At 48.8% G+C, this 26852-nt stretch overlaps 1 protein-coding gene across 1 annotated transcript in view; it reads left to right on the top strand.

Annotated features, from left to right (window-relative positions):
- Positions 1-2038: 2038 nt before the first annotated feature.
- LOC139276855 (uncharacterized) overlaps positions 2039-26852 on the top strand; it is a 41325-nt gene continuing 16511 nt past the window's right edge. The window contains exons 1-2 of the mRNA XM_070894853.1: positions 2039-2619; positions 15952-16009. Coding sequence (XP_070750954.1) covers positions 2116-2619; positions 15952-16009 — 562 coding nt within the window. The 5' untranslated portion in view covers positions 2039-2115. The remainder of the gene's footprint in view (positions 2620-15951; positions 16010-26852) is intronic.

Below are 26852 nucleotides of genomic sequence, written 5' to 3' on the forward strand. Positions count from 1 at the left end.
GAGAGGGAGATAGTGAGAGAGAGGGAGAGAGTGAGAGCGAGAGAGAGCGAGAGAGTGAGAGAGAGAGAGGGTGAGAGAGAGAGAGAGAGTGAGAGTGAGAGAAGGAGTGAGTGAGGAGAGAGGGAGTGTGTGTGAGAGAGAGAGAGAGAGAGTGAGAGAGAGAGTGAGTGAGAGTGCGAGAGAGTGAGAGAGTGAGAGAGAGTGTGTGAGAGAGTGAGAGTGAGAGGAGTGAGAGAGTGAGAGATAGTGAGTGTGAGAGTGTTTGAGAGAGATGAGAGAGAGTGAAACAATGTGGGAGAGAGTGTGACTGAGAGAGAGAGAGAGCGTGTGAGAGAGAGAGAGAATGAGAGTGAGAGAGTGAGAGAGTGAGAGAGAGAGTGAGAGAATGAGAGTGAGAGAGTGAGAGGAGTTAGAGAGAGAGAGAGGGAGAGTGAGTGAGAGAGAGTGAGAGAGTGAAAGAGAGCATGTGAGAGAGAGTGAGAGAGAGAGAGAGCGTGAGAGAGAGAGAGTGAGTGTGAGAGAGAGAGATTGAGAGAATGAGAGTGAGAGAGTGAGATGAGTGAGAGGAGTGAGAGAGAGAGAGGGAGAGTGAGTGTGAGAGTGAAAGAGAGCGTGTGAGAGAGTGAGTGAGAGAGAGAGCATGAGAGAGAGAGAGAATGAGAGTGAGAGAGTTGGAGAGAGAGTGAGCGAATGAGAGTGAGAGAGTGAGAGGAGTGAGAGAGAGAGTGGGAAAGTGAGTGAGAGAGAGTGAGAGAGTGAAATAGAGCGTGTGAGAGAGAGTGAGTGAGAGAGAGCGTGAGAGAGTGAGAGTGAGTGTGAGAGAGTGAGAGATCGTGAGGGAGTGAGAGAGAGAGAGAGAGTGAGAGAGTGAGAGAGAGTGAGAGTGAGAGATTGAGAGGAATGAGAGAGAGAGATGAGAGAGAGTGAGAGAGAGTGAGTGAGTGAGAGAGAGAGTGTGTGAGAGAGTGAGAGAGAGTGAGAGAGAGATTGATTGAATGGAACCTCGGGCTATCATTCAGTCGCCAAACTGGCTGTGCCCCATACCGATCCGGCAATGGGTGTGTGTCACAGAGGGCTTGTGCTCAGTAGCTTGTCGTGCTGAGGTGGCCCTCTGCTATGCTGTGCTAGCACTGTGCCAAGGTGGCACCATTTATTGAAGCTCACCTTTGGAGTGCTGCACTGTCGGAGGTGCTACCTGTACCTGACTACTCTCTCAGCTGTATGTAAAAGACTCCATGGTACTATTTCAAAGAGGAGCAGTGGCATTCTCTCCAGTGTCCTGTGCCAATATTTATCGCTCAACCAAGATCACTAAAATAGATTATTGGTCATTATTTCATCGCTGTTTGTGGGAGCTTGCTGTGCGTAAGTTGCCTGCCGTGTTTCCTACATTACAACAGTGACTACAGTGCAAAAAGTGCCTCTTTGGTTGTACAGTGTGTTGGAAGGTCCTGAGGTTATGAAAGGCGCTATATAATTGCCAAATCTCCGCAGGCTTGTGGGGCCAAATGGCCTACTCCTGCTGCTATTTCTTCTGTTGTCAGTCGCACACTTGCACTTACTATCGTTACTGAGAGGTGTTGCTCTAATCGACCTTGTGCCTCCATGCTCTGCTCCGCAGCTGTTTTTGGACCATAAATAATACACATGTTGCAATCTGCCCCGGAACCACTGCCCTGGCTTCCTGACAGCACCACTCTGCTCAACATCTCCTGCTTTGATATGAGCCTTTCCCTTCATACCAGACTCTCAGCCCCCGGCCTCCTCAGAGACTTTCAATGGCTTCAATCCAAGGGCTGTGCCTTTGACAAGGTTTGGGACAGAATGAGAGTCGGAGCAAGAAGCACATTGTTTACCCGACCAACACACACAGCTCTGACCAGCTGACAGCTAACTATCAGTCAGAAGTTCCTGTGCACTGGCAAGAATTTAACCTGCACAGAATGGAGGCAAATATCGGGGAGGACTGCCGCACTATATTTGGAAGTGAGAGCTTGATAGAGCTGGAATGCAGGGCTGCCTGCTATTTTCTGCTCCCTCTGCTCCTGTCACTGCGAAGTGCAGTCAAGCACCATCGGCAAGCGAGGCTGGGACATCCCGTAGTGTCCAGGCACCATGGCGACAGTAAGGAGGCTGAGTGCAGCCCATGGCAACACTTCCCTGGGCAGCGAGCTGATTGAGGCCAACGTTAAACTGGACAGTGTGAACAAGAAGCTGGACCGTCTGCTGCTGGGGCAGGAGAGGCTCCAGAGGCAACTGGAGCGGGTCCCCCAGGACCCGGGCAGCCTGGAGGGAGAGGCGGGGGTCCCGAGGTCAGGGGAGAGCGGACCAAGGGCAGAGGGCAGCTGCCCCTGCAGCAGTCTCCATCAGGACATATCTCAAATGTTGCTCACCCTGTGCAGAAACTATCAGCAGCACGATCGGAGGATGGCATCGCTGGAGAATGCACTGGTTAGGGTAACCGAGAGGCTCGCAGGCTCCTGGTGCCAATCTGAGAGCTCAGGTGGTCTCAGCGACTTACAGATAATGGAGCGGACAGAACGGACACCGGAACCAGCCACTCAGAGGGTCAGTGAGGGAGATGATGGATCAAAGGCTTGGGTGGAAACCAGGGACCAGGTAATAGTGTTCGTTACAATGTGTGTGAAATGGCTCCTGATACGTCCTTACTATACAGTATAAATGCACACGAGGCCCATGCTTGAGAGAAGGTCACTCTGTGACCTATCCTTTATTCCTTAGCACTCCAGTGCAGGAAGTGGGTGGAGTTTCCCCTTTTATCTCTGAAGGTCCAGGTTAGGAGTGTCTCCCACAAGTTCACCACCTAGTGGTCATTGTTCTCACAGTGCACAACTTAGGTCAGATTATACATGGGTTACAATGCTGGTTGAATACATGACATCACCTCCCCCCCCCCCCCAAAGTCTTATTGGGATCACAGGTTAAGTCTCTCTGGTGGTTTACGCTCCCTTGTAGAGCGCCTGAGTTGGGGCTCCGGTTGTTGGGCGCTGACCTGAGTGTCTGCTGTTTGCGATGCCTCAGGCCTGTCCGGACTGCCCACAGTGACTGGGCTCTCCTCCCTTTGGTTCCGGTGTTCGGTCACCTGTGGTGGAGTGAACTCTATATCGTGTTCTTCCTCTGCTTCTTCTATGGGGTTGCTGAACCTTCTTTTTGTTTGATCCACATATTTGTGGCAGATTTGTCCATTGGTAAGTTTAACTACCAGAATCCTATTTCCCTCTTTGGCAATCACAGTGCCTGCGAGCCATTTGGGCCCTGCAGCGTAGTTGAGGACAAAAACAGGGTCATTGACATCAATACATCGTGCCCTCGCATTCCTGTCATAGTAGTCACATTGTGACTGGCGCCTGCTCTCGACAATTTCTTTCATGGTGGGGTGTATAAGGGATACCCGGGTTTTGAGCGTCCTTTTCATTAGCTCTGCGGGTGGAACCCCTGTGAGCGAGTATGGTCGGGATCTGTAGGCCAACAGGAAGCGTGATAAGCGGCTTTGTAGGGAACCCCCTTGGATTCTGAGCATCCCCTGTTTGATTATCTGCACTGCTCGTTCTGCCTGGCCGTTTGAGGCCGGCTTGAACGGTGCCATTCTGATATGGTTAATTCCATTGCCTGCCATGACGTCCTGGAATTCAGTGGTTGTGAAGCACGGGCCATTGTCGCTGACCAAGATGTCTGGTAGACTGTGGGCGGCGAACATTGCCCGTAGACTTTCTACCGTGGCTTGAACTTAAAATGTCACACTCGATCCATTTGGAGTAGACGTCTACTACAACCAAAAACATTTTTCCCATGAAAGGACCTGCATAGTCCATATGGATGCATGACCATGGCTTGGCGGGCCAGGACCAGGGGCTAAGGGGGGCTTCCCTGGGCTCATGGCCCAGCTGGGCACACGTGTTGCACCTGCGAACACAAAGTTCCAGATCTGCCTCTATCCCTGGCCACCAAACGTGTGATCTGGCAATTGCCTTCATTATGACAATGCCCGGGTGCTCATTGTGGAGTTCTCTGATGAAAACCTCTCTGCCCATCTGGGGCATGACTACGCGGTTTCCCCACAGTAGACAATCGGCCTGAATCGAGAGTTCATCCCTGCGCCTGTGAAATGGTTTAAATTCCTCAGGGCATGCCCTGTACGTGGCTACCTAGTTCCCATTCAGGACACATTTCTTGACTAGAGACAATAGCGGGTCTCTATTTGTCCAGACTTTAATCTGACGGGCTGTCATGGGTGAGCCTTCGCTTCCGAAAGCTTCAAAAGCCATGACCATCTCAGCAGCATGCTCGGTAGCCCCCTCAGTGGTGGCTAGTGAGAGCCTGCTGAGTGCATCGGCGCAGTTTTCGGTGCCCGGTCTGTGCCGAATTGTGTAGTCATAGGCAGCTAACGTGAGTGCCCACCTCTGTATGCGGGCCGATGCGTTTGCATTTATGGCCTTGTTGTCGGCCAAAAGGGACGTTCGGGGTTTGTGATCTGTCTCCAGCTCAAATTTCCTGCCAAACAGGTACTGATGCATTTTCTTTACTGCATATACACATGCGAGCGCCTCCTTTTCTACCATCCCGTAGCCCCTTTCTGCCTGGGACAGACTTCTGGGGGCACAAGCTACCGGCTGTAACTGACCCTTGGCATTGACATGCTGCAACACACACCCGACACCATAGGACGACGCATCGCACGTTAATACAAGTTTCTTACATGGATGATATAGAGTTAACAGAATGTTGGAACATAACAAATTGCGTGCTCTATTAAAAGCCCTTTCCTGGCTGTCCCCCCAGACCCATTTGCGACCTTTGCGTAAGAGCACATGTAGCGGCTCTAGCAGCGTGCTCAATTTGGGAAGGAAGTTACCAAAATAGTTCAGGAGCCCCAAGAACGAATGCAGCTCCGTCGTGTTACGGGGTCTGGGTGCTCTCTGGATCGCTTCCGTCTTGGATGCAGTAGGGCTGATCCTGTCTGCTGCTACCCTCATCCCCAGGAATTCTACCTCTGGAGCTAGGAAGACGCACTTCGCCTTTTTCAGTCGCAGCCCTACCCGGTCCAGTCTGCGTAGCACCTCCTCCAGGTTGTGGAGGTGTTCTTCAGTATTGTAACCCGTGATGAGGATATCGGCCTGAAAAACCACCATCCCTGGAATCGACTTGAGGAGGCATTCCATATTTCGTTGGAAGATCGCGGCAGCCGAGCGAATCCTGAACGGACATCTGTTGTACCCAAACAACCCATTGTGTGTCGTGGTGGTGGTCAGCTTCTTCGACTCACTCGCCAGCTCCTGGGTCATGTAAGCTGAGGTCAGGTCCAATTTTGCAGAAGTTTGCCACCGGATAGCGTCGCAAAGAGGTCCTCCGCTCTCGGTAGCGGGTACTGGTCTTGGAGTGACACCCGATTGATGGTGGCCTTGTAATCACCACATATCCTGACCGACCCATCCGCCTTGAGCACCGGCACAATCGGGCTCGCCCAGTCACTGAATTCGACTGGCGAGATGATGCCTTCCCTCAACAGGCGGTTCAATTCACCTTCTATCTTTTCCCGCATTACGTACTGCACCACCCTGGCCTTGTGGTGTACTGGCCTGGCATCCGGGTTTATGTGAATCACTACCTTGGCCCCCATGAAAGTGCCAATGCCGGGTTGAAATAATGAGTCAAATTTGTCCAGGACCTGTGAGCATGATACTCGCTCCACAGAGGAAATTGCATTGACATCGCCCCATTTCCAGTTCATGACAGCAAGCGGTTACATGAACTGGACCAGTAGTGCAGGACCATCCCCTGGGACAACCCAGAGTGGCAAACTATTCTCCGAATCTTTGTGGGTCACAATTACCGTGGCGCTGCCTAGCACCGGAATGATCTCCTTTGTGTATGTCCATAGCTGTGCGTCAATCGGCGATAATTTTGGCCTCCTGGCCTTGGACGCCCACAACTTTTCGAACTGTTTGATACCCAACAGAGACTGGCTGACCCCCGTGTCTAGCTCCATTGATACTTGGATGCCATTGTGGAGCATTTTCATCATTATCGTGGTGTCCTGGTGTATGAACTGTATACGTGCTCCACATGAACTCGCTGAATTTCAGCTTCCAGCGATTTCCCCCAGCGTTCATTTCTGCAATTTCTGCAGGTATTTTGCTCATCTCTGCAAACTCCGGCTGAGTGTGTGCCTCCACGCCTCCAACATGAGCTGCGGTTTGAAACAAAAGGTCCCTTGCCAGTCGATTGTCCCTGACTGCCCCTGTTGTTGTCCTTGAGTGCGTCATTAACAGGTGTTGATGGCCCCATTACTGGCCGCATTGTCCCTTGCAATGGCGTAAATCGCCGTTCAGCTTGCCATTGTCTCTGTCGAACTCCCCCTCTGGGTTCAACTACATGTTGGGGCATGCCCGATTGCCCTTGTCTGCCTGGAGAACTGTGTGCTGCTTTAACAATGTTGAATCTCTGTCCCAACCATTCCTTAACACACTACCTCTCGTCTGTTCTGCTAGTGGCCATGCTCGCGTGGTTTAAATCCCACTTTCTCGTCACCATTAATACGTCCTTACTATACAGTATAAATGCACACGAGGCCCATGCTGGAGAGAAGGTCAGTCTGTGACCTGTCCTTTATTCCTTAGCACTCCAGTGCAGGAAGTGGGTGGAGCTTCCCCTTTTATCTCTGAAGGTCCAGGTTAGGAGTGTCTCCCACCTAGTGGTCAGTGTTCTCACAGTGTACAATTTAGGTCAGATTATACATGGGTTACAATGCTGGTTGAATACATGACAGCTCCAATCTCAAACACATTCATCATCATCATGGGCAGTCCCTCGGAATCAAGGAAGACTTGCTTCCACTCTTAGAATGAGTCCTTAGGTGACTTAACAACCCAATACGGGAATTACAGTCCCTGTCACAGGTGGGACACACAGTGGTTGAAGGAAAGGGTGGGTGGGACTCGTTTGCCGCACTCTCCTTCCGCTGCCTGCGCTTGGTTTCTGCATGCTCTCGCCGTTGAGACTTGAAGTGCTCAGCGCCCTCTCGGATGCACTTCCTCCACTGAGGGCGTTCTTTGGCCAGGGACTCCCAGGTGTCGGTGGGGATGTTGCACTTTATCAGGGTATCCCTGTAACGTTTCCTCTGCCCACCTTGGGCTCGCTTGCCATGAAGGAGTTCCGAGTATTCATGCAGCCCTCTAAGTAGCTCAGGCTCCCATTGGATGGGGTTGAAGGAAGTGAGGAAGGAGCTTTAGCCATCGAGAGTCGGAGCAAGAAGCACGTTGTTTACCCGACTAACACGCACAGCTCTGACCAGCTGACAGCCAATGATTAGTCAGGAGTTCCTGAGCACTAGCAGGAATTTAACCTGCACAGAATGGAGGCAAATATCAGGGAGGGCTGCCGCACTATATTTGGAATTGAGAGCCTGATACAATGAGATGACAAGGGGCTTATAGGGGAAAAGCACAAGAAATGGAGATGGAGAGATTTTCATTGTTGCCTTCAGAACAGCGTTAGAACAGTGACTACAAAAGTACTTCATTGGCTGTAAAGCACTTTGGGACGTCCTGTGGGGGTTCTGAAAGGTGCTAAAGAAATTCAAGTCTTTCTTTCTATCTCTTTCTTTCTCTCTTTCTCTCTCTCTTTCTCTCTCTCTCTCTCTTTCTTTCTCTTTTCTTCAGAGTTACAGACGAATCCTGAGTCTGCTGATCGGTCTCAAACACAATGGGCCCAAGTTTCCACATGATTCGCTCCTGATTTTTATGAGCATCTGCTGGAGAACGGACTATTTTATAAATCGCAATTCTCCACATTTTTTTTTCTGCAGTTCTAGTCAGGTAGAACATTTCTAGTTTAGAACAGAATTTTTTCTTTAAAAGGGGGCGTGTCCGGCCACTGACGCCTGATTTGAAAGTTTCCACAGTGAAAATGTACTCCAAACTAAAGTAGAATGGAGCCAGTGAAGATTTTTGTAGAACTGAAAAAACCTGTTCTACACATTAAAAAATCAGGCGCAGGTTACAAATCAGGCGTCCAGAACGAGGTGGGGGGAAGGGAACTCATTAAATTCGACAATAAATCCTTATTTATACTTATACAAATATTAAACAAATAAATCCAATCTGAATAAACATTTATAAGCCAAGAAAAGATTAAATAAACCATCTTCCTACCTGTGTGAAAGTGTTTTGGATGTTTCTCTCTGTCTCTGGGCAGCCCACCTGGCTGTGGGATTACTCAGTGTTGTCACTTGGTGGCGAGGAGGCTATCCCAGCATTCAAAGCCAGGTGAATGTCGTCTATTAAAACTAAAGGCATGCCATTTTAATAGGGGGCCTTCACAGGTGCTGTGGGTGTTGGGGAACCTTCACTGCCGTGGAGAATAATATTGTATTTCTATAACCCCTTTCACCACCTCAGGCCGTCCCAAAGCGCTTTACAGCCAATGAAGTACTTTTGAAGAGTAGTCACTGTTGTAATGTGGTAAACACGGCAGCCTATTTGCGCACAGCTAGCTCCCACAAACAGCAGTGTGATAATGACCAGATAATCCGTTTTTTAGTGATGTTGACTGAGGGATCAATATTGACCAGGAAACCAGAGAGAACTCCCTTTTCTATTTAAATACTGCCATGGGATCTTTTACGTCCACTTGAGAGGGCAGACAGGGCCTCGGTTTAATGTCTCATCTGAAAGACGGCCACTCTGACAATGCAGCACTCCCTCAGCACTGCACTGGAGTGTCAGCCTGGATATTTGTGCTCAAGTCCCTGGAATGGGACATGAACCCACTTTCATGTATGTAACCACAATGTAACACCACTGTATTAATGTATACACTCAACCTAGATGTACACCTTGACCACAAGGGGTGAACTTGTGGGAGACACTCCTTACCTGACCACACAGGTATAAAAAGGGAGGTCCCACGCAGGGTCATCGTCTTTGGAGTCCTGTGAATAAAGAGTTAAGGTCACAGAGTGACCTTGTCCCCAGAATGTGCCTCGTGTGGTTTCATACTGTGGAATAAGGACTTTACATTGGTGACGAGAAACGGGAATTCATGGCCCACAAGAATGGCCACTGGTAGCACAGATGAATGGTACTGTGTTGGGGAAGAATAGGACGATTTTGTTGAGAGGCTTCAGCAAAGCTTCATTATGAAAGAATAGCTGGGGGATGCAGCCTCCGACAAGCAAAGGGCTCATCTTTTGACCAGCTTCGGACCAAAGACTTACGCACTCATAAAGGACTTACTAGCACCCGAAAAGCCGGCGGACAAAACCTTTGAAGAACTTAGCAAATTGATCGGGGAGCACCTCAAACCGGCGAGTAGCATACATATGGCCCGACACAGATTCTACACCCACCGACGTCATGAAGGACAGAGCATACTGGACTTCGTAGCGTTTGGCCAGCCTCTGTAAGTTCACAGATGCCTGCGGGGGGGAGATGCTAAGGGACTTCTTTATCGAGGGGATCGGTCATGCGGGAATTTTACGCAAATTAATTGAGACCAAGGATTTGACCTTGGAAGCGGCGGCGTTGATGGCTCAAACTTTCACAGCGGGGGAGGAAGAGACGAAAATAATATACGCGTGCAATTCTGCCTCTATCGCAGCGATGGATCAGGAAGTCAACATCATCAATGTGACTCAGAGCCCCGCAGGCAGGCAGGGGCAGTCCAACACTCCCCAGGCAGCAATAGACCCCAGAGTAGGACTTCAACAGAGACAATGGCAGGCTGAACGGACATTCACGCCATCACAGTGGACAATGCGGCCTGGGATGGGGTCATTGACACCCACTAATAGGGTACTTAAGAGCAGTCAAAGGGACAGTCAGCGCGGAATGCCTGGCCATAGTCCCTTTGTTCCCAACAATGGAAACTTTAACTCATGCTGGAGGTGTGCGGGAAAACACTCAGCTAGATCTTGCAGATTCCAACAGTTTGTCTGCAGGATCTGCAATCTCAGTGGCCATTTAGCTCGAATGTGCAGGAAGCCTGCAACCAGACTAATATATGAGGTGGATGGACCAGAAGAGGGTTCTTTGAGGCAGGATGACTTTTGGGGCAAATCGAAGGATGCCGAGGTTCAGCGGGTCCATGTGGCGAATATTCACAGTTCATACACCAGAACGCCACCAATGATGATGAGGGTTTTATTAAACGGTATCCCTGTACGCATGGAGCTGGACACTGGGGCTAGCCAGTCACTCATGGGCGTTCAGCAATTTGAGAAGCTATAGCCACTTAAAACCAATAGACCCAAATTAGCACGTATCGAGACACAATTACGAACTTACACTAAAGAAATGATTCCGGTGCTAGGCAGTGCAATGTTGGCTGTCACACACAATGGGTTAGTGAATCGGCTGCCGCTCTGGATTGTCCCGGGCAATGGTCCCGCACTGTTGGGGAGGAGTTGGTTAGCTGAGATGAACTGGAAATGGGGGGGATGTTCACGCAATGTCATCTGTGGAGCAAAGTTCGTGCTCACAAGTCCTACAACAATTCGATTCACGATTCCAACCTGGCGTTGGGACTTTCAAAGGCACTAAAGTAGTGATACACATCACCCCGGATGCCAGGCCAGTGCACCACAAAGCCAGAGCGGTGCCGTATGTGATGCGGGAAAAGATCGAGAGCAAATTGGACCGGTTGTTGAGAGGGGGCATCATCTCGCTTGTTGAATTCAGCGACTGGGCAAGCCCCATCATTCCCGTCCTAAAAGCGGATGGCTCTGTCAGGATCTGTGGCGACTATAAGGCCACCATCAATCGAGTGTCCCTACAAGATCAATACCCGCTCCCGAGAGTGGAGGATCTCTTCGCCACGCTGGCAGGCGGCAAGCTGTTCACCAAGTTGGACCTCACTTCAGCCTATATGACCCAGGAACTGGCCGACGAATCCAAACTACTGACCACCATCACCATGCACAAGGGACTGTTCGTTTATAACAGGTGCCCGTTTGGCATTCGATCAGCGGCCACGATTTTTCAACAAAACATGGAAATCCATTCCTGGAACGATCGTATTCCAGGACGACATCCTCATCACGGGTCGAGACACCAAAGAACACCTCCACAACCTGGAGGAGGTGCTACGCTGACTGGACCGGGTAGGCCTGCGACTCAAGAAGTCTAAATGTGTGTTCTTAGCTCCTGAGGTTGAGTTTCTGAGCAGGAGGGTTGCTGCAGATGGGATTCGGCCCACCGAATCCAAAACAGAGGCAATTCGACGAGCACCTAGGCCCTGCAACACATTGGAGTTGCGTTCATTCCTGGGACTGTTGAACTATTTCGGAAACTTTCTGCTGAACTTGAGCACGTTGTTGGAGCCACTACACGTGCTCCTGCGTAAGGGTTGCGATTAGTTTTGGGGGGACTGTCAGGAACGGGCTTTTGATCGGACGCGAAACCTACTTTGTTCAAACAAGTTGTTGACCCTGTACGACCCCTGAAAAAAATTGGTTCTGACGTGTGATGCATCGTCCTATGGGGTTGGGTGCGTGTTGCAGCAGGACAATGCTGAGGGTCAACTACAACCTGTGGCTTATGCCTCCAGGTCGCTCTCTCAAGCAGAACGGGGATATGGGATGGTCGAGAAGGAAGCGCTTGCATGTGTCTATGTTGTAAAGAAAATGCATCAGTACCTCTTTGGTAGGAAGTTTGAATTAGAGATGGACCACAAGCCATTAACATCCCTGTTGTCAGACAGCGAGGCTGTCAATGTCAACGCATCAGCTCGCATACAGCGATGGGCTCTCACGCTGGCTGCCTATGACTACTCCATCCGGCACTGGTCCGGCACTGGTCCGGCACTGAAAATTGCGCTGACGCGCTCAGCAGGCTTCCACTGGCCACCACTGAGGGGGCAGCGGAGCAAAGCGCTGTGATGGTCATGGCTGCCGATGCCTTTGGCAGCGCAGGCTCCCCCATCACAGCCCGCCAGATCGAAATCTGGACCAACAGAGATCCTCTCCTATCTCTGATTAAGAAATGTGTCCTGACTGGGGATTGGGCGCCCGCACACGGAGCATGCCCTGAGGAGGTCAGAACGTTCCACAGACGGATGGATGAGCTCTCCATCCAAGCCGACTGCCTACTATGGGGCAGCCGGGCAGTTATGCCCCAGAAGGGCAGGGAGGCATTCATCAAGGAACACCACAGCGAGCACCCAGGCATTGTGCTGATGAAGGCCATTGACCAGTGACACGTTTGGTGGCCTGGAATTGACTAAGACTTGGAACACTGTGCTCACAGGTGACTACACGGGCCCGTTCATGGGTAAGATGTTCCTTATTGTGGTAGATGCGTGCTCGAAATGGATCGAGTGCATCATTCTGAATTCATGCACATCATCCACCACCGTGGAAAGCCTATGTGCGATCTTTGCAACCCATGGCTTGCCGGACATCCTGGTTAGTGATAATGGCCCATGTTTCACAAGCTACGAATTCCGAGAGTTTATGTCGGGCAATGGCATCAACTGCGTCAGGACTGCGCTGTTCAAACCGGCCTCCAATGGCTAGGCAGAACGTTTGGTCCAAATCATTAAGCCAGGTATGCTCAGGATTCAAGGACCCTCCCTACAATGCTGCCTATCGCGTCTCCTGCTGGCCTATAGACCCCGACCGCACTCGCTCATGGGGGTCCCGCCCGCAGAACTACTAATGAAACGGACACACAAAACTCGGTTGTCCCTCATTCACCTATGACCAACATAATTGCGGGCAAGCACAAGTCACAAAATAAGTCGCATGACCGTAATTCGAGGGGGAGATGTATAGAAATAAATGATCCTGTATTCATCCTCAATCACGCCATGGGGCCCAAATGGCTTGAGGGAACTGTAATTGACAAAGACGAGAATAGGGTCATCGTGGTAAAACTCAACAATGGTCAGATATGCCGTAAGCATCTGGACCAAGTAAAAAAAAGGTTCAGCATCGACACGGAGGAACCTGAAGAAGACCATGAGATGGAGCTCACAACATCGCCAGTGAACAAGCAACAAGAGCAATCAGAAGAATGCACAGTCCCTGCGGTCAGCCCGGACAGGCCGGAATCACCACAGGTGATAGACACTCACGTCAGTGTCCAACAACCAAAGCCCCAACTGCGGTGCTCCACGAGGGAGCGTAGACCACCTGAAAGACTAAACCTATGATCCCAATAATACTTTGGGGAGGGGGTGATGTCATGTATGTAACCGCAATGTAACACCACTGTATTACGTATACACAACCTAGATGCACACCTTGACCACAAGGGGTGAACTTGTGGGAGACACTCCTTACCAGATCACACAGGTATAAAAAGGGAGGTCCCACACAGGGTCATCGTCTTTGGAGTCCTGTGAATAAAGAGTTAAGGTCACACAGTGACCTTGTCCCCAGAATGTGCCTCGTGTGGTTTCATACTGTGGAGTAGGGACTTTACACCCACAATCTTTGTTGTCTGGTTGAGGAAATGGTCCTGACCTGGGTGAAGGGACAGCAGCTGTTGAAACACGTAGCCTGTTCTGTTACAGTCACACATGGAAGAGCAGAGGTTCAGTGAAATAAGGTTCTCCTGGGCACTGAGACATTTAAGATACCATAATCAGAGAGTTTAAATATACTGCGAACAATGTGACCACTGAGCTGGGGAATTCACATGATTGAACTTATATTTTTTTAAATACTTTTAAAATAATATTACTAATGACGAAATATTTTATTTTCCAAATTACCAAGTGAACTTTTATTAAATTAATTCTTGGGATGTGGGTAGGGCTGGCACTTAAAGCCCGTCCTTTGTAGCCCTGAACAGGTGTTTGTTAGGCAATTTCAGAGAGTAGCTAAGAGTGGTGTGGAGTCACATGAAGACTGACCAGGTAAGGATGGAAGCTCTCCATGAACCAGATGGTCAAATTCTCAAACTGCCATGGCAGGATTTGAACACACACACACTCACACATACTCACACACTCACACACACTCACACATACACATACACTCACACACACATACACACACACACACACACACACACACACACACTCACACACACGCACTCACTCTCACACTCACTCACACACTCATACACACTCACTCACACTCACTCACACAAACACACACGCACACTCACACACACACGCACAGACACACACACACACAGACTCACACACAAACTCACACACACAGACGCACATGCACACAGACTCACACTCACACACACTCACACACACAGATTCACAATCAGACACACACAGACTCACAATCTCACACACATACACACACACGCACACAGACTCACACTCATAGATTCACAATCACACACACACACAGACTCACAATCTCATACACACACACACGCACACACAGAGAATCACAATCACACACAGACTCACACACAATCACGCACACACTCACACACACATACAGATTCACACATACACACACTTATACACACACAGACTCACAATCACACATGCACACATGTGCACAGGTAGAGACATAAAAGCATGTGTAAGCACAAACACTCATGCACACATGCAATAAAATACATGCAGTCTCACACGTGCACACACATACAAATTTTGAGTCCGAAACAGACTGGGCTGTGAATTCCTGTGAACTTTGTGGCATCCCACTCGCACACTCACGCATGTGTGTGTCTGTCATAGAAACATAGAAACATAGAAAATAGGTGCAGGAGTAGGCCATTCGGCCCTTCTAGCCTGCACCGCCATTCAATGAGTTCATGGCTGAACATTCAACTTCAGTACCCCATTCCTGCTTTCTCGCCATACCCCTTGATCCCCCTAGTAGTAAGGACCTCATCTAACTCCTTTTTGAATATATTTAGTGAATTGGCCTCAACAACTTTCTGTGGTAGAGAATTCCACAGGTTCACCACTCTCTGGGTGAAGAAGTTCCTCCGCATCTCGGTCCTAAATGGCTTACTCCTTATCCTTAGACTGTGACCTCTGGTTCTGGACTTCCCCAACATTGGGAACATTCTTCCTGCATCTAACCTGTCTAACCCCGTCAGAATTTTAAATGTTTCTATGAGGTCCCCTCTCATTCTTCTGAACTCCAGTGAATACAAGCCCAGTTGATCCAGTCTTTCTTGATAGGTCAGTCCCGCCATCCCGGGAATCAGTCTGGTGAACCTTCGCTGCACTCCCTCAATAGCAAGAATGTCCTTCCTCAGGTTAGGAGACCAAAACTGTACACAATACTCCAGGTGTGGCCTCACCAATGCCCTGTACAACTGTAGCAACACCTCCCTGCCCCTGTACTCAAATCCCCTTGCTATGAAGGCCAACATGCCATTTGCTTTCTTAACCACCTGCTGCACCTGCATGCCAACCTTCAATGACTGATGTACCATGACACCCAGGTCTCTTTGCACCTTCCCTTTTCCTAATCTGTCACCATTCAGATAATAGTCTGTCTCTCTGTTTTTACCACCAAAGTGGATAACCTCAAATTTATCCACATTATACTTCATCTGCCATGCATTTGCCCACTCACCTAACCTATCCAAGTCACTCTGCAGCCTCACAGCATCCTCCTGGCAGCTCACACTGCCACCCAACTTAGTGTCATCCGCAAATTTGGAGATACTACATTTAATCCCCTCATCTAAATCATTAATGTACAGTGTAAACAGCTGGGGCCCCAGCACAGAACCTTGCGGTACCCCACTAGTCACTGCCTGCCATTCTGAAAAGTACCCATTTACTCCTACTCTTTGCTTCCTGTCTGACAACCAGTTCTCAATCCATGTCAGTACACTACCCCCAATCCCATGTGCTCTAACTTTGCACTGCTCTAACATGACGTCTAACTCCTGATACATGACTTGCATTGAGTTCAGTGTGTCTAATGGTCATCGGGTTTGTAATGAAACCGGTGCCTTGAACAGAAAATGACCGTTTCTCTTTCTCATTCCTCCTCAGCAAGCGACAGCAGAGCCCAGAGACGGAACAGCAGCAAAGGAACTATCAAATAACCGAGGTAATCACAGCTCCTGCAAGCAAAACAGGGAGGGTTGCGATCGGTGTGGGGCGGCAGTGTGAAGTGGACGATGGTGAGTTGGAGCTTACCTTACACACCGCCCCATTTTCACTTCCATTGACCTCAACAGAAAAGGAAATCAGGCTGGTGTAAAACCAGGCAAACGTTTCGCTATCGCCGCTATTGCATTCCCACCCAAGACAAACTTGTGCCCGGTTCTGGGGGAGGTGGGATCTGTACAAGCCAGACGGGTTACATCTGAACAGGGCCGGGGGAGTTGCTAGTGCTGTTGGGGAGGGTTTAAACTAGTTTGGCAGGGGGATGGGAACCTGAGCGTAGATTCAGAACGGAGCGGAGTAAAGCTAGAAATGGAACACAGAAAATTAGTGAGTTTGGATAGGAGAGGAAACAAAGGCTCAAAAATAGACAACAAGGAAGTTTGGCAGTGTTTAATGGTATATACTTCAATGCAAGGAGTATAGGGAATAAGGCACATGAGCTGAGGGCACAGATAGACACTTGGGAGTATGATAATATAGCTCTTACTGAGACATGGCTGAAAGAGGGGCAGGTATGGCAGCTCAATATTCCTGGTTACAGGGTTTTCAGATAGGATAGAGGGGGTAAAAAGGAGGTGTGGGTCGCAGTATTGGTTAAAGAAACTATTACAGCTGTGACGAGGGATGATATTTTAGAGGGATCATCAAATGAAGCCATATGGGTTGTATTGAAGAAAAATAAAGGGGTGATCACACTGCTGGGAGTGTACTATAGACCCCAAACAGTCAGAGGGAGATAGAAGAGCAAATATGTCGGTTAATTTCTGAGAAGTGCAAAAACTATAGGGCAGTAATAGTAGGGGCTTTCAACTACCCCAATATTAACCGGGATACAATGAGTGTGAAAGGTATAGAGGGTGCAGAATTACTAAAATGCATTCAGGAGAACACTTTTAGCCAGTATGTAGCAAGCCCAACAAGGGACTTTGTTTTTAGGGAACAAAGCTGGGCAGGTGGAAGGGGTATCAGGGCGACAGCATGTTGATACTAGTGGCCATCATTCAATTCGATTTAGGGTAGTTATTGGAAAAGCAAAAAGATAGAGTAAAAGTTCTCAATTGGGGATACACAAATTTTACTAAGCAGAGATCTGATTTGGCCACAGTGGACTGGAAACAGCTACTTGTAGGTAAATCAGTGTCAGAGCAGTGGGAGGCATTCAAGGAGGAGATCCGGAGGGTTCAGAGCAAGTATGTTCCCATAAAAGTGTGGGACTCTCAAATCTAGAGCCCCCTGGATGTCAAGGGGCATACAGGGTAAGATAAAGAAAAAAAGGGAGGCTTATGACAGATACCGAGGGCTCAATACTGCAGAAACTCTAGAGTATAGAAAGTGCAGGAGTGAAATTAAAAAGGACATTAGGAAAGTAAAGAGAGAGCATGAAGAAATATTGGCAAGTAAAATCAAGGAAAACCCAAAGATGTTTTATGAATACATAAAGAGCAAGAGGATAACTAAAAAAAGAGTGAGACCCATTAGAGACCACGAGGGTAACCTGTGTGTGGAGGCAGAAGATGTGGATATGGGTCTTGATGAATATTTTGCATCTATTTTCACAAAAGAGAGGGGCGATGCAGACATTGTAATTAAGTAGGAGGAGTGTGAAATATTAGTTGAGACAAACATAGTGAGAGAGGAGATATTAAGGGGTTTAGCATCTTTGAAAGTAGATAAATCGCCAGGCCCGGATGAAAGGTATCCCAAGCTGTTAAAAGAAGCGATGCTCTGACCAATCCCCTCTGACTATAGATGTGATGCCAGAGGACTGGAGAACTGCTAATGTGGTACCCTTGTTTAAAAAGAGAGAAAGGGATAGAGATATTAATTACAGGCCAGTCAGCCTAACCTCAGTGGTGGGAAAATTATTGGAAAAGGTACTGAGGAGCGGGATAAATCTTCATTGAAGAAGGCACGGATTAATTAAGGACAGTCAGCATAGATTTGTTAAGGGAAGGCCGTGTCTGAATAACTTGATTGAATTTTTTGAATAGATAACTAGGAGGGTCAATGAGGGCAGTGCGTTTGATGTAGTGTATATGGATTGTAGCAAAACTTTTGATAAGGTCCCACATGGCAGACTGGTCATGAAAGTAAAAGCCCATGGGATCCAGGGCAAAGTGGCAAGTTGGATCCAAAATTGTCTCAGAGGCAGGAAGCAAAGGGAAATGGGTGTTTTTGAACTGGAAGACTGCTTCCAGTGGGGTTCTGCAGGGCTCAATGCTGGGTCCCTTGCTTTTTGTGGTTTATATCAATGATTTAGACTTCAATGTAGGGGGTATGATTAAGAAGTTTGCAGATGACACTAAAATCGGCTGTGTGGTTGATAATGAAGAAGAAAGCTGTAGACTGCAGCAAGATATCAATGAACTGGTCAGGTGGGCAGAACAGTGGCAAATGCAATTCAAACATAGAAACACAGAAATTTACAGGGCAGAAAGAGGCCATTTCGGCCTATCGTGTCCGCGCCAGCCGACAAAGAGCCGCACGGCCCTCAGTCAGCAGCCCTGAAGGTTACATATAAACCTATGAACAATGGTGGAAAGGTACAGAGCACCCAGCCCAACCAGTCCGCCCCACACATAACTGCGGCACCCCTTACACTGAAACATTCTACACTCCACCCTACCCGGAGCCATGTGATCTCCTGGGAGAGGCAAAAAAAAAATTTAAAAACCCAGGCCAATTGGGGAAAAAAAATCTGTGAAAATTCCTCTCTGACCCATCCAGGCGATCGAGGAGATCACCTTGGCCGTATTTGATTCAAACCTGAGAAGTGTGAGGTAATGCATTTGGGAAGGGCTAATTAGGCAAGGTAATACACAATAAATGGTAGAATACTGAGAAGTGTAGAGAAACAAAGGGATCTTGGAGTGCATATCCACAGTACCCTAAAGGTAGCAGGACAGGTAGTTAAGGTGGTTAAGAGGACATAATGGGATATTTCCTTTATTAGTCGAGGCATAGAATACAAGAGCAGGGAGGTTATGCTTGAACTGTATAAAACACTGGTTAGGTCACAGCTGGAGTACACAAGAAATCTGCAAAGAGATATAGATAGGCTAAGTGAGTAGGGCAAAAATTTGGCCGATGGAGTATAATGTGTGAAAATATGAGGTTATCCACTTTGGCAGAAAACATCGAAAAGCAAATTATAATTTAAATGAAGAAAAATTTCAAAGTGCTGCAGTACAGAGAGACCTGGGGGTCCTTGTGCATGAAACACAAAACGTTAGTATGCAGGCACAGCAAGTAATCAGGAAGGTAAATGGAATGTTGGCCTTTATTGCAAGGGAGATAGAGTATAAAAGCAGAGAAGTCTTGCTACAGCTGTACAGGGTATTGGTGAGGCCACACCTGGAGTACTGCGTACAGTTTTGGTCTCCGTATTTAAGGAAGGATATACTTACATTGGAGGCTGTTCAGAGAAGGTTCACTAGGTTAATTCCGGAGATGAGGGGTAATTAAATCTGTGGAATTCTCTGCCCCAGAGAGCTGTGGAGGCTGGGTCATTGAATATATTTAAGGCGGAGATAGACAGATTTTTGAGCGATAAGGGAGTAAAGGGTTATGAGGAGCGGGTGGGGAAGTGCAGCCGAGCCCATGATCTTATTGAATGGCGGAGCAGGCTCGAGGGGCCAAATGGCCGACTCCTGTTCCTATTTCCTTTGTTCTTAGGTAAGTAAAATAACAGGAATGAAGAAAATAACTGCACTAAAGAGTGACAAATCCCCAGGGCCCGATGGTTTCCAGCCCAGGGGTTTAAAGTAGGTGAGCACATTGCAGATGCCTCAACTATAATCTTTGAAAATTCTCTCGATTCAGGAACCGTTCCTTTAGATCGGAAAATTGTGTATGTCACTCGCTATTTAAGAATGGCGAGAGGGAAACCAAGGAATTATAGATCAGTTAGCCCAACATCTGTTGTTGGGAAATTACTAAAGTCTATCATTAAGGATAGGGTGACTGAACACCCTGAACATGTTCAGTTGATCAGAGAGAGCCAGCATGGGTTTGTGAAAGGTAGGTCATGCCTGACAAACCTGATTGAATTTTTTGAAGAGTTGACTAAAGTAGTGGACAGAGGAATGTCTATGGATGTTATTTATATGGACTTCCAGAAGGCATTTGATAGATCTCCTGGACTAGTTTCGATCGCCTGGATGGATTGGAGAGGATTTTTCACAGATTTTTTTTTCCTCCCGAAATTGGCCTGGGTTTTTATCTGTTTTTTTGCCTCTCCCAGGAGATCACATGGCTCCGGTTGGGGTGGAGTGTAGAATGTTGCAGTGCAGGGGGTGTCGAGGTTGTGTGGGGCGGACTGGTTGGGTCGGGTGCTCTTTACCTTTCCGTCATTGTTCATTGTTCATCGGTTTATATGTAACCTTCAGGGCTGCTGACCGAGGGCCGTGCGACTCTTTCTCGGCCGGCGCAGACACGATGGGCTGAAATGGCCTCCCTCTGCGCTGTAAATTTCTATGTTTCTATAAAAGGCTGTTAGCTAAAGTTGAAGCTCATGTAATTGAGAGAAAATTATTGACCTGGTTGGGAAATTGGCTGAGCGGCAGGAGACAGAGTGGGGATAATGGTTAGATACTCAAATTGGCAGGATGTGACTAGTGGTGTCACACAGGGATCCGTGCTGGGGCCTCAATTGTTCACGGTATTTATTGATGACCGAGATAGAGAGTCACATATCTAAATTTACCGATGACACAAAGATAGGCGGCATTGTAAGCAGTGTAGAGGGAAGCATAAAATTACAAAGATACATTAATAGATTAAGATCGATTAAGTGAATGGGCACACTACGGCAAATGGATTTCAATGTGGGCAAATGTGAGGTCATCCACTTTGGATCTAAAAAGGATAGAACAGAGTAGTTTCTAAATGTTGAAAAGCTGTAAACAGTTTAGCTCCAGTTATATAGATCATTAAAATGTCATGGACAGATACAGAAAATAATCAACAAAGTGAATGGAATGCTGGCCTTTATATCTAGAAGACTAGAATACAAAGGGGTAGAAGTTATGCTACAGCTATACAAAGCCCTGGTTAGACCACACCTGGAGCACTGTGAGCAGTTCTGGGCACCAAGCCTTAGGAAGGATATATTGGCCTTGGAGGCAGTACAGCGTAGGTTTACCAGAATGATACCCGGACTTCAAGGGTTAAGTTACGAGGAGAGATTACACAAACTAGGGTTGTATTGTCTAGAATTTAGAAGGTTAAGGGGTGACCTGATCGAAGTTTTCAGGATATTAAGGAGAACAGATAGGGTAGATAGAGAGACACTATGCCCGCTGGTTGGGGAGTCTGGGACTAGGGGCCACAGTCTAAATATTAAAGCCAGACCTTTCAGAAGTGAAATTAGGAAACACTTCTACACACAAAGGGTGATAGAAGTTTGGAACTCTCTTCCGCACACAGCAATTGATACTGGATCAATTGTTAATTTTAAATCAGAGATTGATAACTTTCTGTTAACCAAAGGTATTAGGGGATATTGGACAAAGGCAGAGTTTGGTCGCAGATCAGTCATGATCTAATTGAATGGCGGAACAGGCTTGAGAGGCTGAATGGCCAACTACTATTCCAATGGGCCCAAGTTTCCACAAGAAAAAAAACGGGCGCCCCTCCGAGCTGGGCGCCCGTTTTTCGCGCCTAGAACGGCGCCTAAAAAAATCCTCGGTAGTATGCACCTACTTACAGGTCCTCTGGCCCTTGGTGCAGTCAGCACGAGCTGTGGGGGGGGCGGAGCCAGGTCCCGGCGCTGAAAACAGTGCCGGGTCCTCTGCACATGCGCGCTACAGTCGGCACGCAAGTGCAGTAGCTCCAGGCGCCGAACTGTGTGGGAGGGGCCCGAAGCACGCAGCCCCTAGCCCTGGCCCAATGGCCTCACTGGGGCTCCTCCCACGGCCAGCTCCTGCTCCCCGCCTGACCAGACCCGACACTCGCTCCCGCCCCCCCCGCCACCCCCGCCCGCCGACCAGACCCGACCCGACACCCGCTCCGACCCGACACCCTTCCCCCCCCCCCCCCGACGACCCGAGACCCGACACCCGCTCCCCCCCACCCCGCCCCGACCCGACCCGAGATCCGACACCCGCTCCCCCCCGCCCCGAGATCCGATAATACCGCTCCCCCCCCCCCGCACCGACCCGAGACCCGACACCCGCTCCCCCCCACCCCGCCCCGACCCGACCCGAGATCCGATACCCGCTCCCCCCCCCCCGCACCGACCCGAGACCCGACACCCGCTCCCCCCCCGCCCCGAGATCCGACACCCGCTCCCCCCCGCCCCGAGATCCGATACCCGCTCCCCCCCCCCGCACCGACCCGAGACCCGACACCCGCTCCCCCCCCGCCCCGAGATCCGACACCCGCTCCCCCCCCCCCCGACTGACCCGACCCGCGCTCCTGTTCCCTGACCCGACGCCCCCCCCCGTCTCTCTCTCTCTTTCTCCCTCCCTCTCTCTCTCCCTCCCTCCCTCCCTCTCTCTCTCTCTCCCTCCCTCCCTCTCTGTCCCTCCCTCCCTCTCTCTCTCTCCCTCCCTCTCTCTCCCTCCCTCCCTCTCTCTCCCTCCCCCCCTCCCCTCTCTCTCTCCCTCCCCCCTCCCCCCCTCCCCTCTCTCTCTCCCTCCCCTCTCTCTCTCCCTCCCCCCCCTCTCTCTCCCTCCCTCCCCCCCCTCTCTCCCTCCCTCCCCCTCTCTCTCTCTCTCTCTCTCTCTCCCTCTCACTCTCCCCCTCCCGCTCAGCGGCACGAACGGCTGCAGAATTCTCCCTGGCTGAAGCATTTTCACACAGGTAGGAAGATGGTTTATTTAATCTTTTCGTGGCTTATAAATGTTTATTCAGGTTGGATTTATTTGTATAATATTTGTAGAAGTATAAATAAGGATTTATTGTTGAATTTAATGAATTCCCTTCCCCTCCCCCCTCCTCCCCACCTCGTTCTGGACGCCTAATTTGTAACCTGCGCCTGATTTTTTAATGTATAGAACAGGTTTTTTCAGTTCTACAAAAATCTTCACTTGCTCCATTCTACTTTAGTTTGGAGTACGTTTTCACTGTGGAAACTTTCAAATCAGGCGTCAGTGGCCGGACACGCCCCCTTTTGAAGAAAAAATTCTGTTCTAAACTAGAACTGTTCTACCTGACTAGAACTGCAGAAAAAAAAATGTGGAGAATTGCGATTTCTAAAATAGTCCGTTCTCCACCAGTTGCTCCTAAAAATCAGGCGCGAATCATGTGGAAACTTGGGCCCTATGTTCCTAAAGATAGGTGATAGAATTTTTTAAGTAAACATATATCTGTTATGTCATTGTTAAATATTTGTTTATTCATTATTTATTTGATAAATCTGCTTAATAATTTAAACTAAAAGAAGGAGGTAATATTCAATTTACAGCAAGAGCCCCAAACCAGGTTCAAATGATAGAGATTGCCCAATAATCCCTGGTTTCTATGGTGATTTAGTCGGGTTTATTAAATTATGCAGCGTTTTGATAGGGTGAATAGGGAAAGATTATTGCCTCTGGTTTGTCAGTCAGTGACAAGGTCATCAAGCTACAATGATCATTAAGAGAGTGAGAAGACAGGGGAGCAGATATTTCTTTGCACAGAACCTGGGTTTGGTTTGAAATTCAAATGCTTTGCAAAAGGTAATGGTTGAGACAGAGACCATTGGGTGATTTAGGGGAAAGGTGGATCGGTATTTGACGCAGAGGAGGATATGGGGCTATGGGGAGGGAACAGAACAGTGGGATTAAGTTTGCAAAGATGGACTGAATGGCCTCCTTCTGTGCTATGTGTCTATGTTACTCACACACTCACTCAGCCAGTTTCGCACTTATAGAAAAATAAGGCCTGCCCAAGTGCTGCCCAAAGGGCCGCCGAGAGACCAGGTGGTGCTTTGCCAGGAAGATTCCTCTAAAAGAGGTGGCCGTACCGCCCAGCGGCAAAATAACGGCTTATGCCGTTAAGCTGGACAGCAGCAGGTGGGAGCTCTCAATCTCGGCGGCAAAGGCGCTTGCCGCCCAAGTGCTGCCGAGGATGGAGTCAGGCCCAGGGATGGGGGAAGACCTGAAAATAACAATCATTACAAAGAAAAAAAATCACCGGAACACCTTCAGGGGACCCCATCCAGGTAAGTCGCTGAAAAAATAAAATTAAGAGATGTTCCCTAACCTTCTTTTGCGGCTCTTTATACTGACCATCGGGGTTAGACCAGCCACCATGCAGTGGTCCTTCTCCCTTCTGGTGCCGACTCCCACCCGCACCAATCTCGCAGCTCGGTGGGCGGAAGGTCACTTGCACGACTTGGCCGCCAGCAGCCATCAGTGGGCCTTTCCCGGCGGTGCTCCCCTCCCCCTGCTGCAGCCCAAGTGGAAACTGGGACAGAGGGGAGACCTGAGCGAAAACTCGGCGGCAGCAGGCAGCAGAGGGCGGTAAGGCACCCAATATCGGTGCCATAGAAATTTATCCAGCCTCATCCGAAAGTGGAATTAGGCTGGATACCTCTTGGTCAGCCGGCGCGGACACGATGGGCCGAAATGGCCTCCTTCCGTGCTGTAAATTTCTATTATTCTATGATAATAATCCCATTTTCCAGCCCTAGGTCCTTAGCCCTGTAGTTTATGGCACTTCAAGTGCATCCAAGTACTTTTTTAATTTGATTAGGTTTTCTGCCTCTACCACCCTTTCAGATAGCGAGTTCCAGACCCCCACCACCCTCTGGGTGAAAAAACTTCTCCTCAACTCCCTTCTAATCCTGATACCAATTAATTTAAATCTATGCCCCCTGGTTGTTGACCCCTCTGCCAAGGCTTGGTGGTAGGAAGCAAAGGGTAATGATTGATGGATGTTTTTGTGACTGGAAGGATGTTTCCAGTGGGGTTCCGCAGGGCTCAGTAATGGGTCCCTTACTTTTTGTGGTATATATCAATGATTTAGATTTGAATATAGGGGGTATGATTAAGAAGTTTGCAGACGACACTAAAATTGGCTGTGTGGTTGATAATGAAGAGCAAAGTCATGAACTGCAGGAGGATATCAATCTACTGGTCAGGTGGGCAGAGCAGTGGCAAATGGAATTTAATTCAGAGAAGTGTGAGGTGATGCACTTTGGGAGGGCTAATAAGGAAAGGGTATAGACATTAAGCGGTAGGCCACTTAATAGTGTAAATGAACAAAGGGACCTTGGAGTGTTTGTCCACAGATCCCTGAAAGTAGCAGGCCAGGTGGATAAGGTGGTTAAGAAGGCATATGGAATGCTTGCCTTTATTGGCCGAGGCATAGAATGTAAGAGCAGGGAGGTTATGCTCAAATTGTATAATACTCTGGTTAGGCCACAGCTGGAGTACTGCGTGCAGTTCTGGTCGCCGTATTATAGGAAGAGCGTGATTGCACTAGAGAGGGTGCAGAGGAGATTTACTAGGGTGCTGCCTGGAATGGAGAATCTTAGTTATGAGGACAGATTGGATAGGCTGGGTTTGTTGTCATTGGAACAGAGGATGTTGAGAGGAGACCTCATCGAGGCGTACAAAATATTGAGGGGCCTGGACATAGTGGATAGTAAGAGTCTATTTCCATTGGTGGAGGGATCTGTTACGAGGGGATATAGTTTTAAGGTGGTTGGTGGGAGGTTTAGAGAGGCTTTGAGGGGGGGCTTCTTTACGCAGAGGGTTGGGAGGATCTGCAACTCGTTGCCTGGAAGAGTGGTGGATGCAGAAACCCTCACCACTTTTAAGAGATGGTTGGATGGGCACTTAAAGTGCAGTAACCTGGAGCTGGTAATTGGGATTAGACTGGATGACCTTTTGTTGGACGGCGCAGATATAATGGTAAGTACTGCAGGGAATAGAATACAGCCAGGGTGATCTCCTGGACTAGTTTCGATTGCCTGGATGGGTCAGAGAGGAATTTTCCCAGATTTTTTTCCCCCTAAATTGGCCTGGGTTTTTATCTGGTTTTTGCCTCTCCCAGGAGATCACATGGCTCCAGTTGGGGTGGAGTGTAGAATGTTTCAGTGTAAGGGGTGTCGCAGTTGTGTGGGGCAGACTGGTTGGGGCAGATGCTCTTTGCCTTTCCATCATTGTTCATAGGTTTATATGTAACCTTCAGGGCTGCTGACCGAGGGCCGTGTGGCTCTTTGTCGGCCGGCGCGGAAACGATGGGCCGAAATGGCCTCCTTCTGCGCTGTAAATTTCTATGTTTCTATGTTTCTATCCACTCTATCTAGGCCCCTCACAAATTTATACACCTCAATAAGGTCTCCTCTCAACCTCCTCTGTTCCAAAGAAAATATCCCCAGCCTATCTAATCTTTCCTCATAGCTAAAATTCTCCAGTCCAGGCAACATCCTGGTAAATTTCCTCTGTACCCTCTCTAGTGCAATCACATCCTTCCTGTAATGTGGTGACCAGAACTGCACGCAGTACTAAGAACATAAGGATTGGGAGCAGAAGTAGGCCAGTCGGCCCCTCGAGCCTGCTCCGTCATTTAATAAATCATTGCTGATCTGATCATGGACTCATTTAAGAAACTGTCTATTTCTGTCTTAAATTTATTCAGTGTCCCAGCTTCCACAGCTCTCTGACGCAGTGAATTCCACAGATTCACAACCCTCTGAGAGAAGAAATTCCTCCTCATCTCAGTTTTAAATGGGCGGCCACTTATTCTGAGACTATGTCCCCTAGTTCTAGTCTCCCCAATCAGTGGAAATATCCTCTCTGCATCCACCTTGTCGAGCCCCCTCATTATCTTATATGTTTCTATAAGATCAC

Source organism: Pristiophorus japonicus, chromosome 12, assembly GCF_044704955.1.
Source record: "Pristiophorus japonicus isolate sPriJap1 chromosome 12, sPriJap1.hap1, whole genome shotgun sequence".
NCBI lineage: Eukaryota > Metazoa > Chordata > Chondrichthyes > Pristiophoridae > Pristiophorus > Pristiophorus japonicus.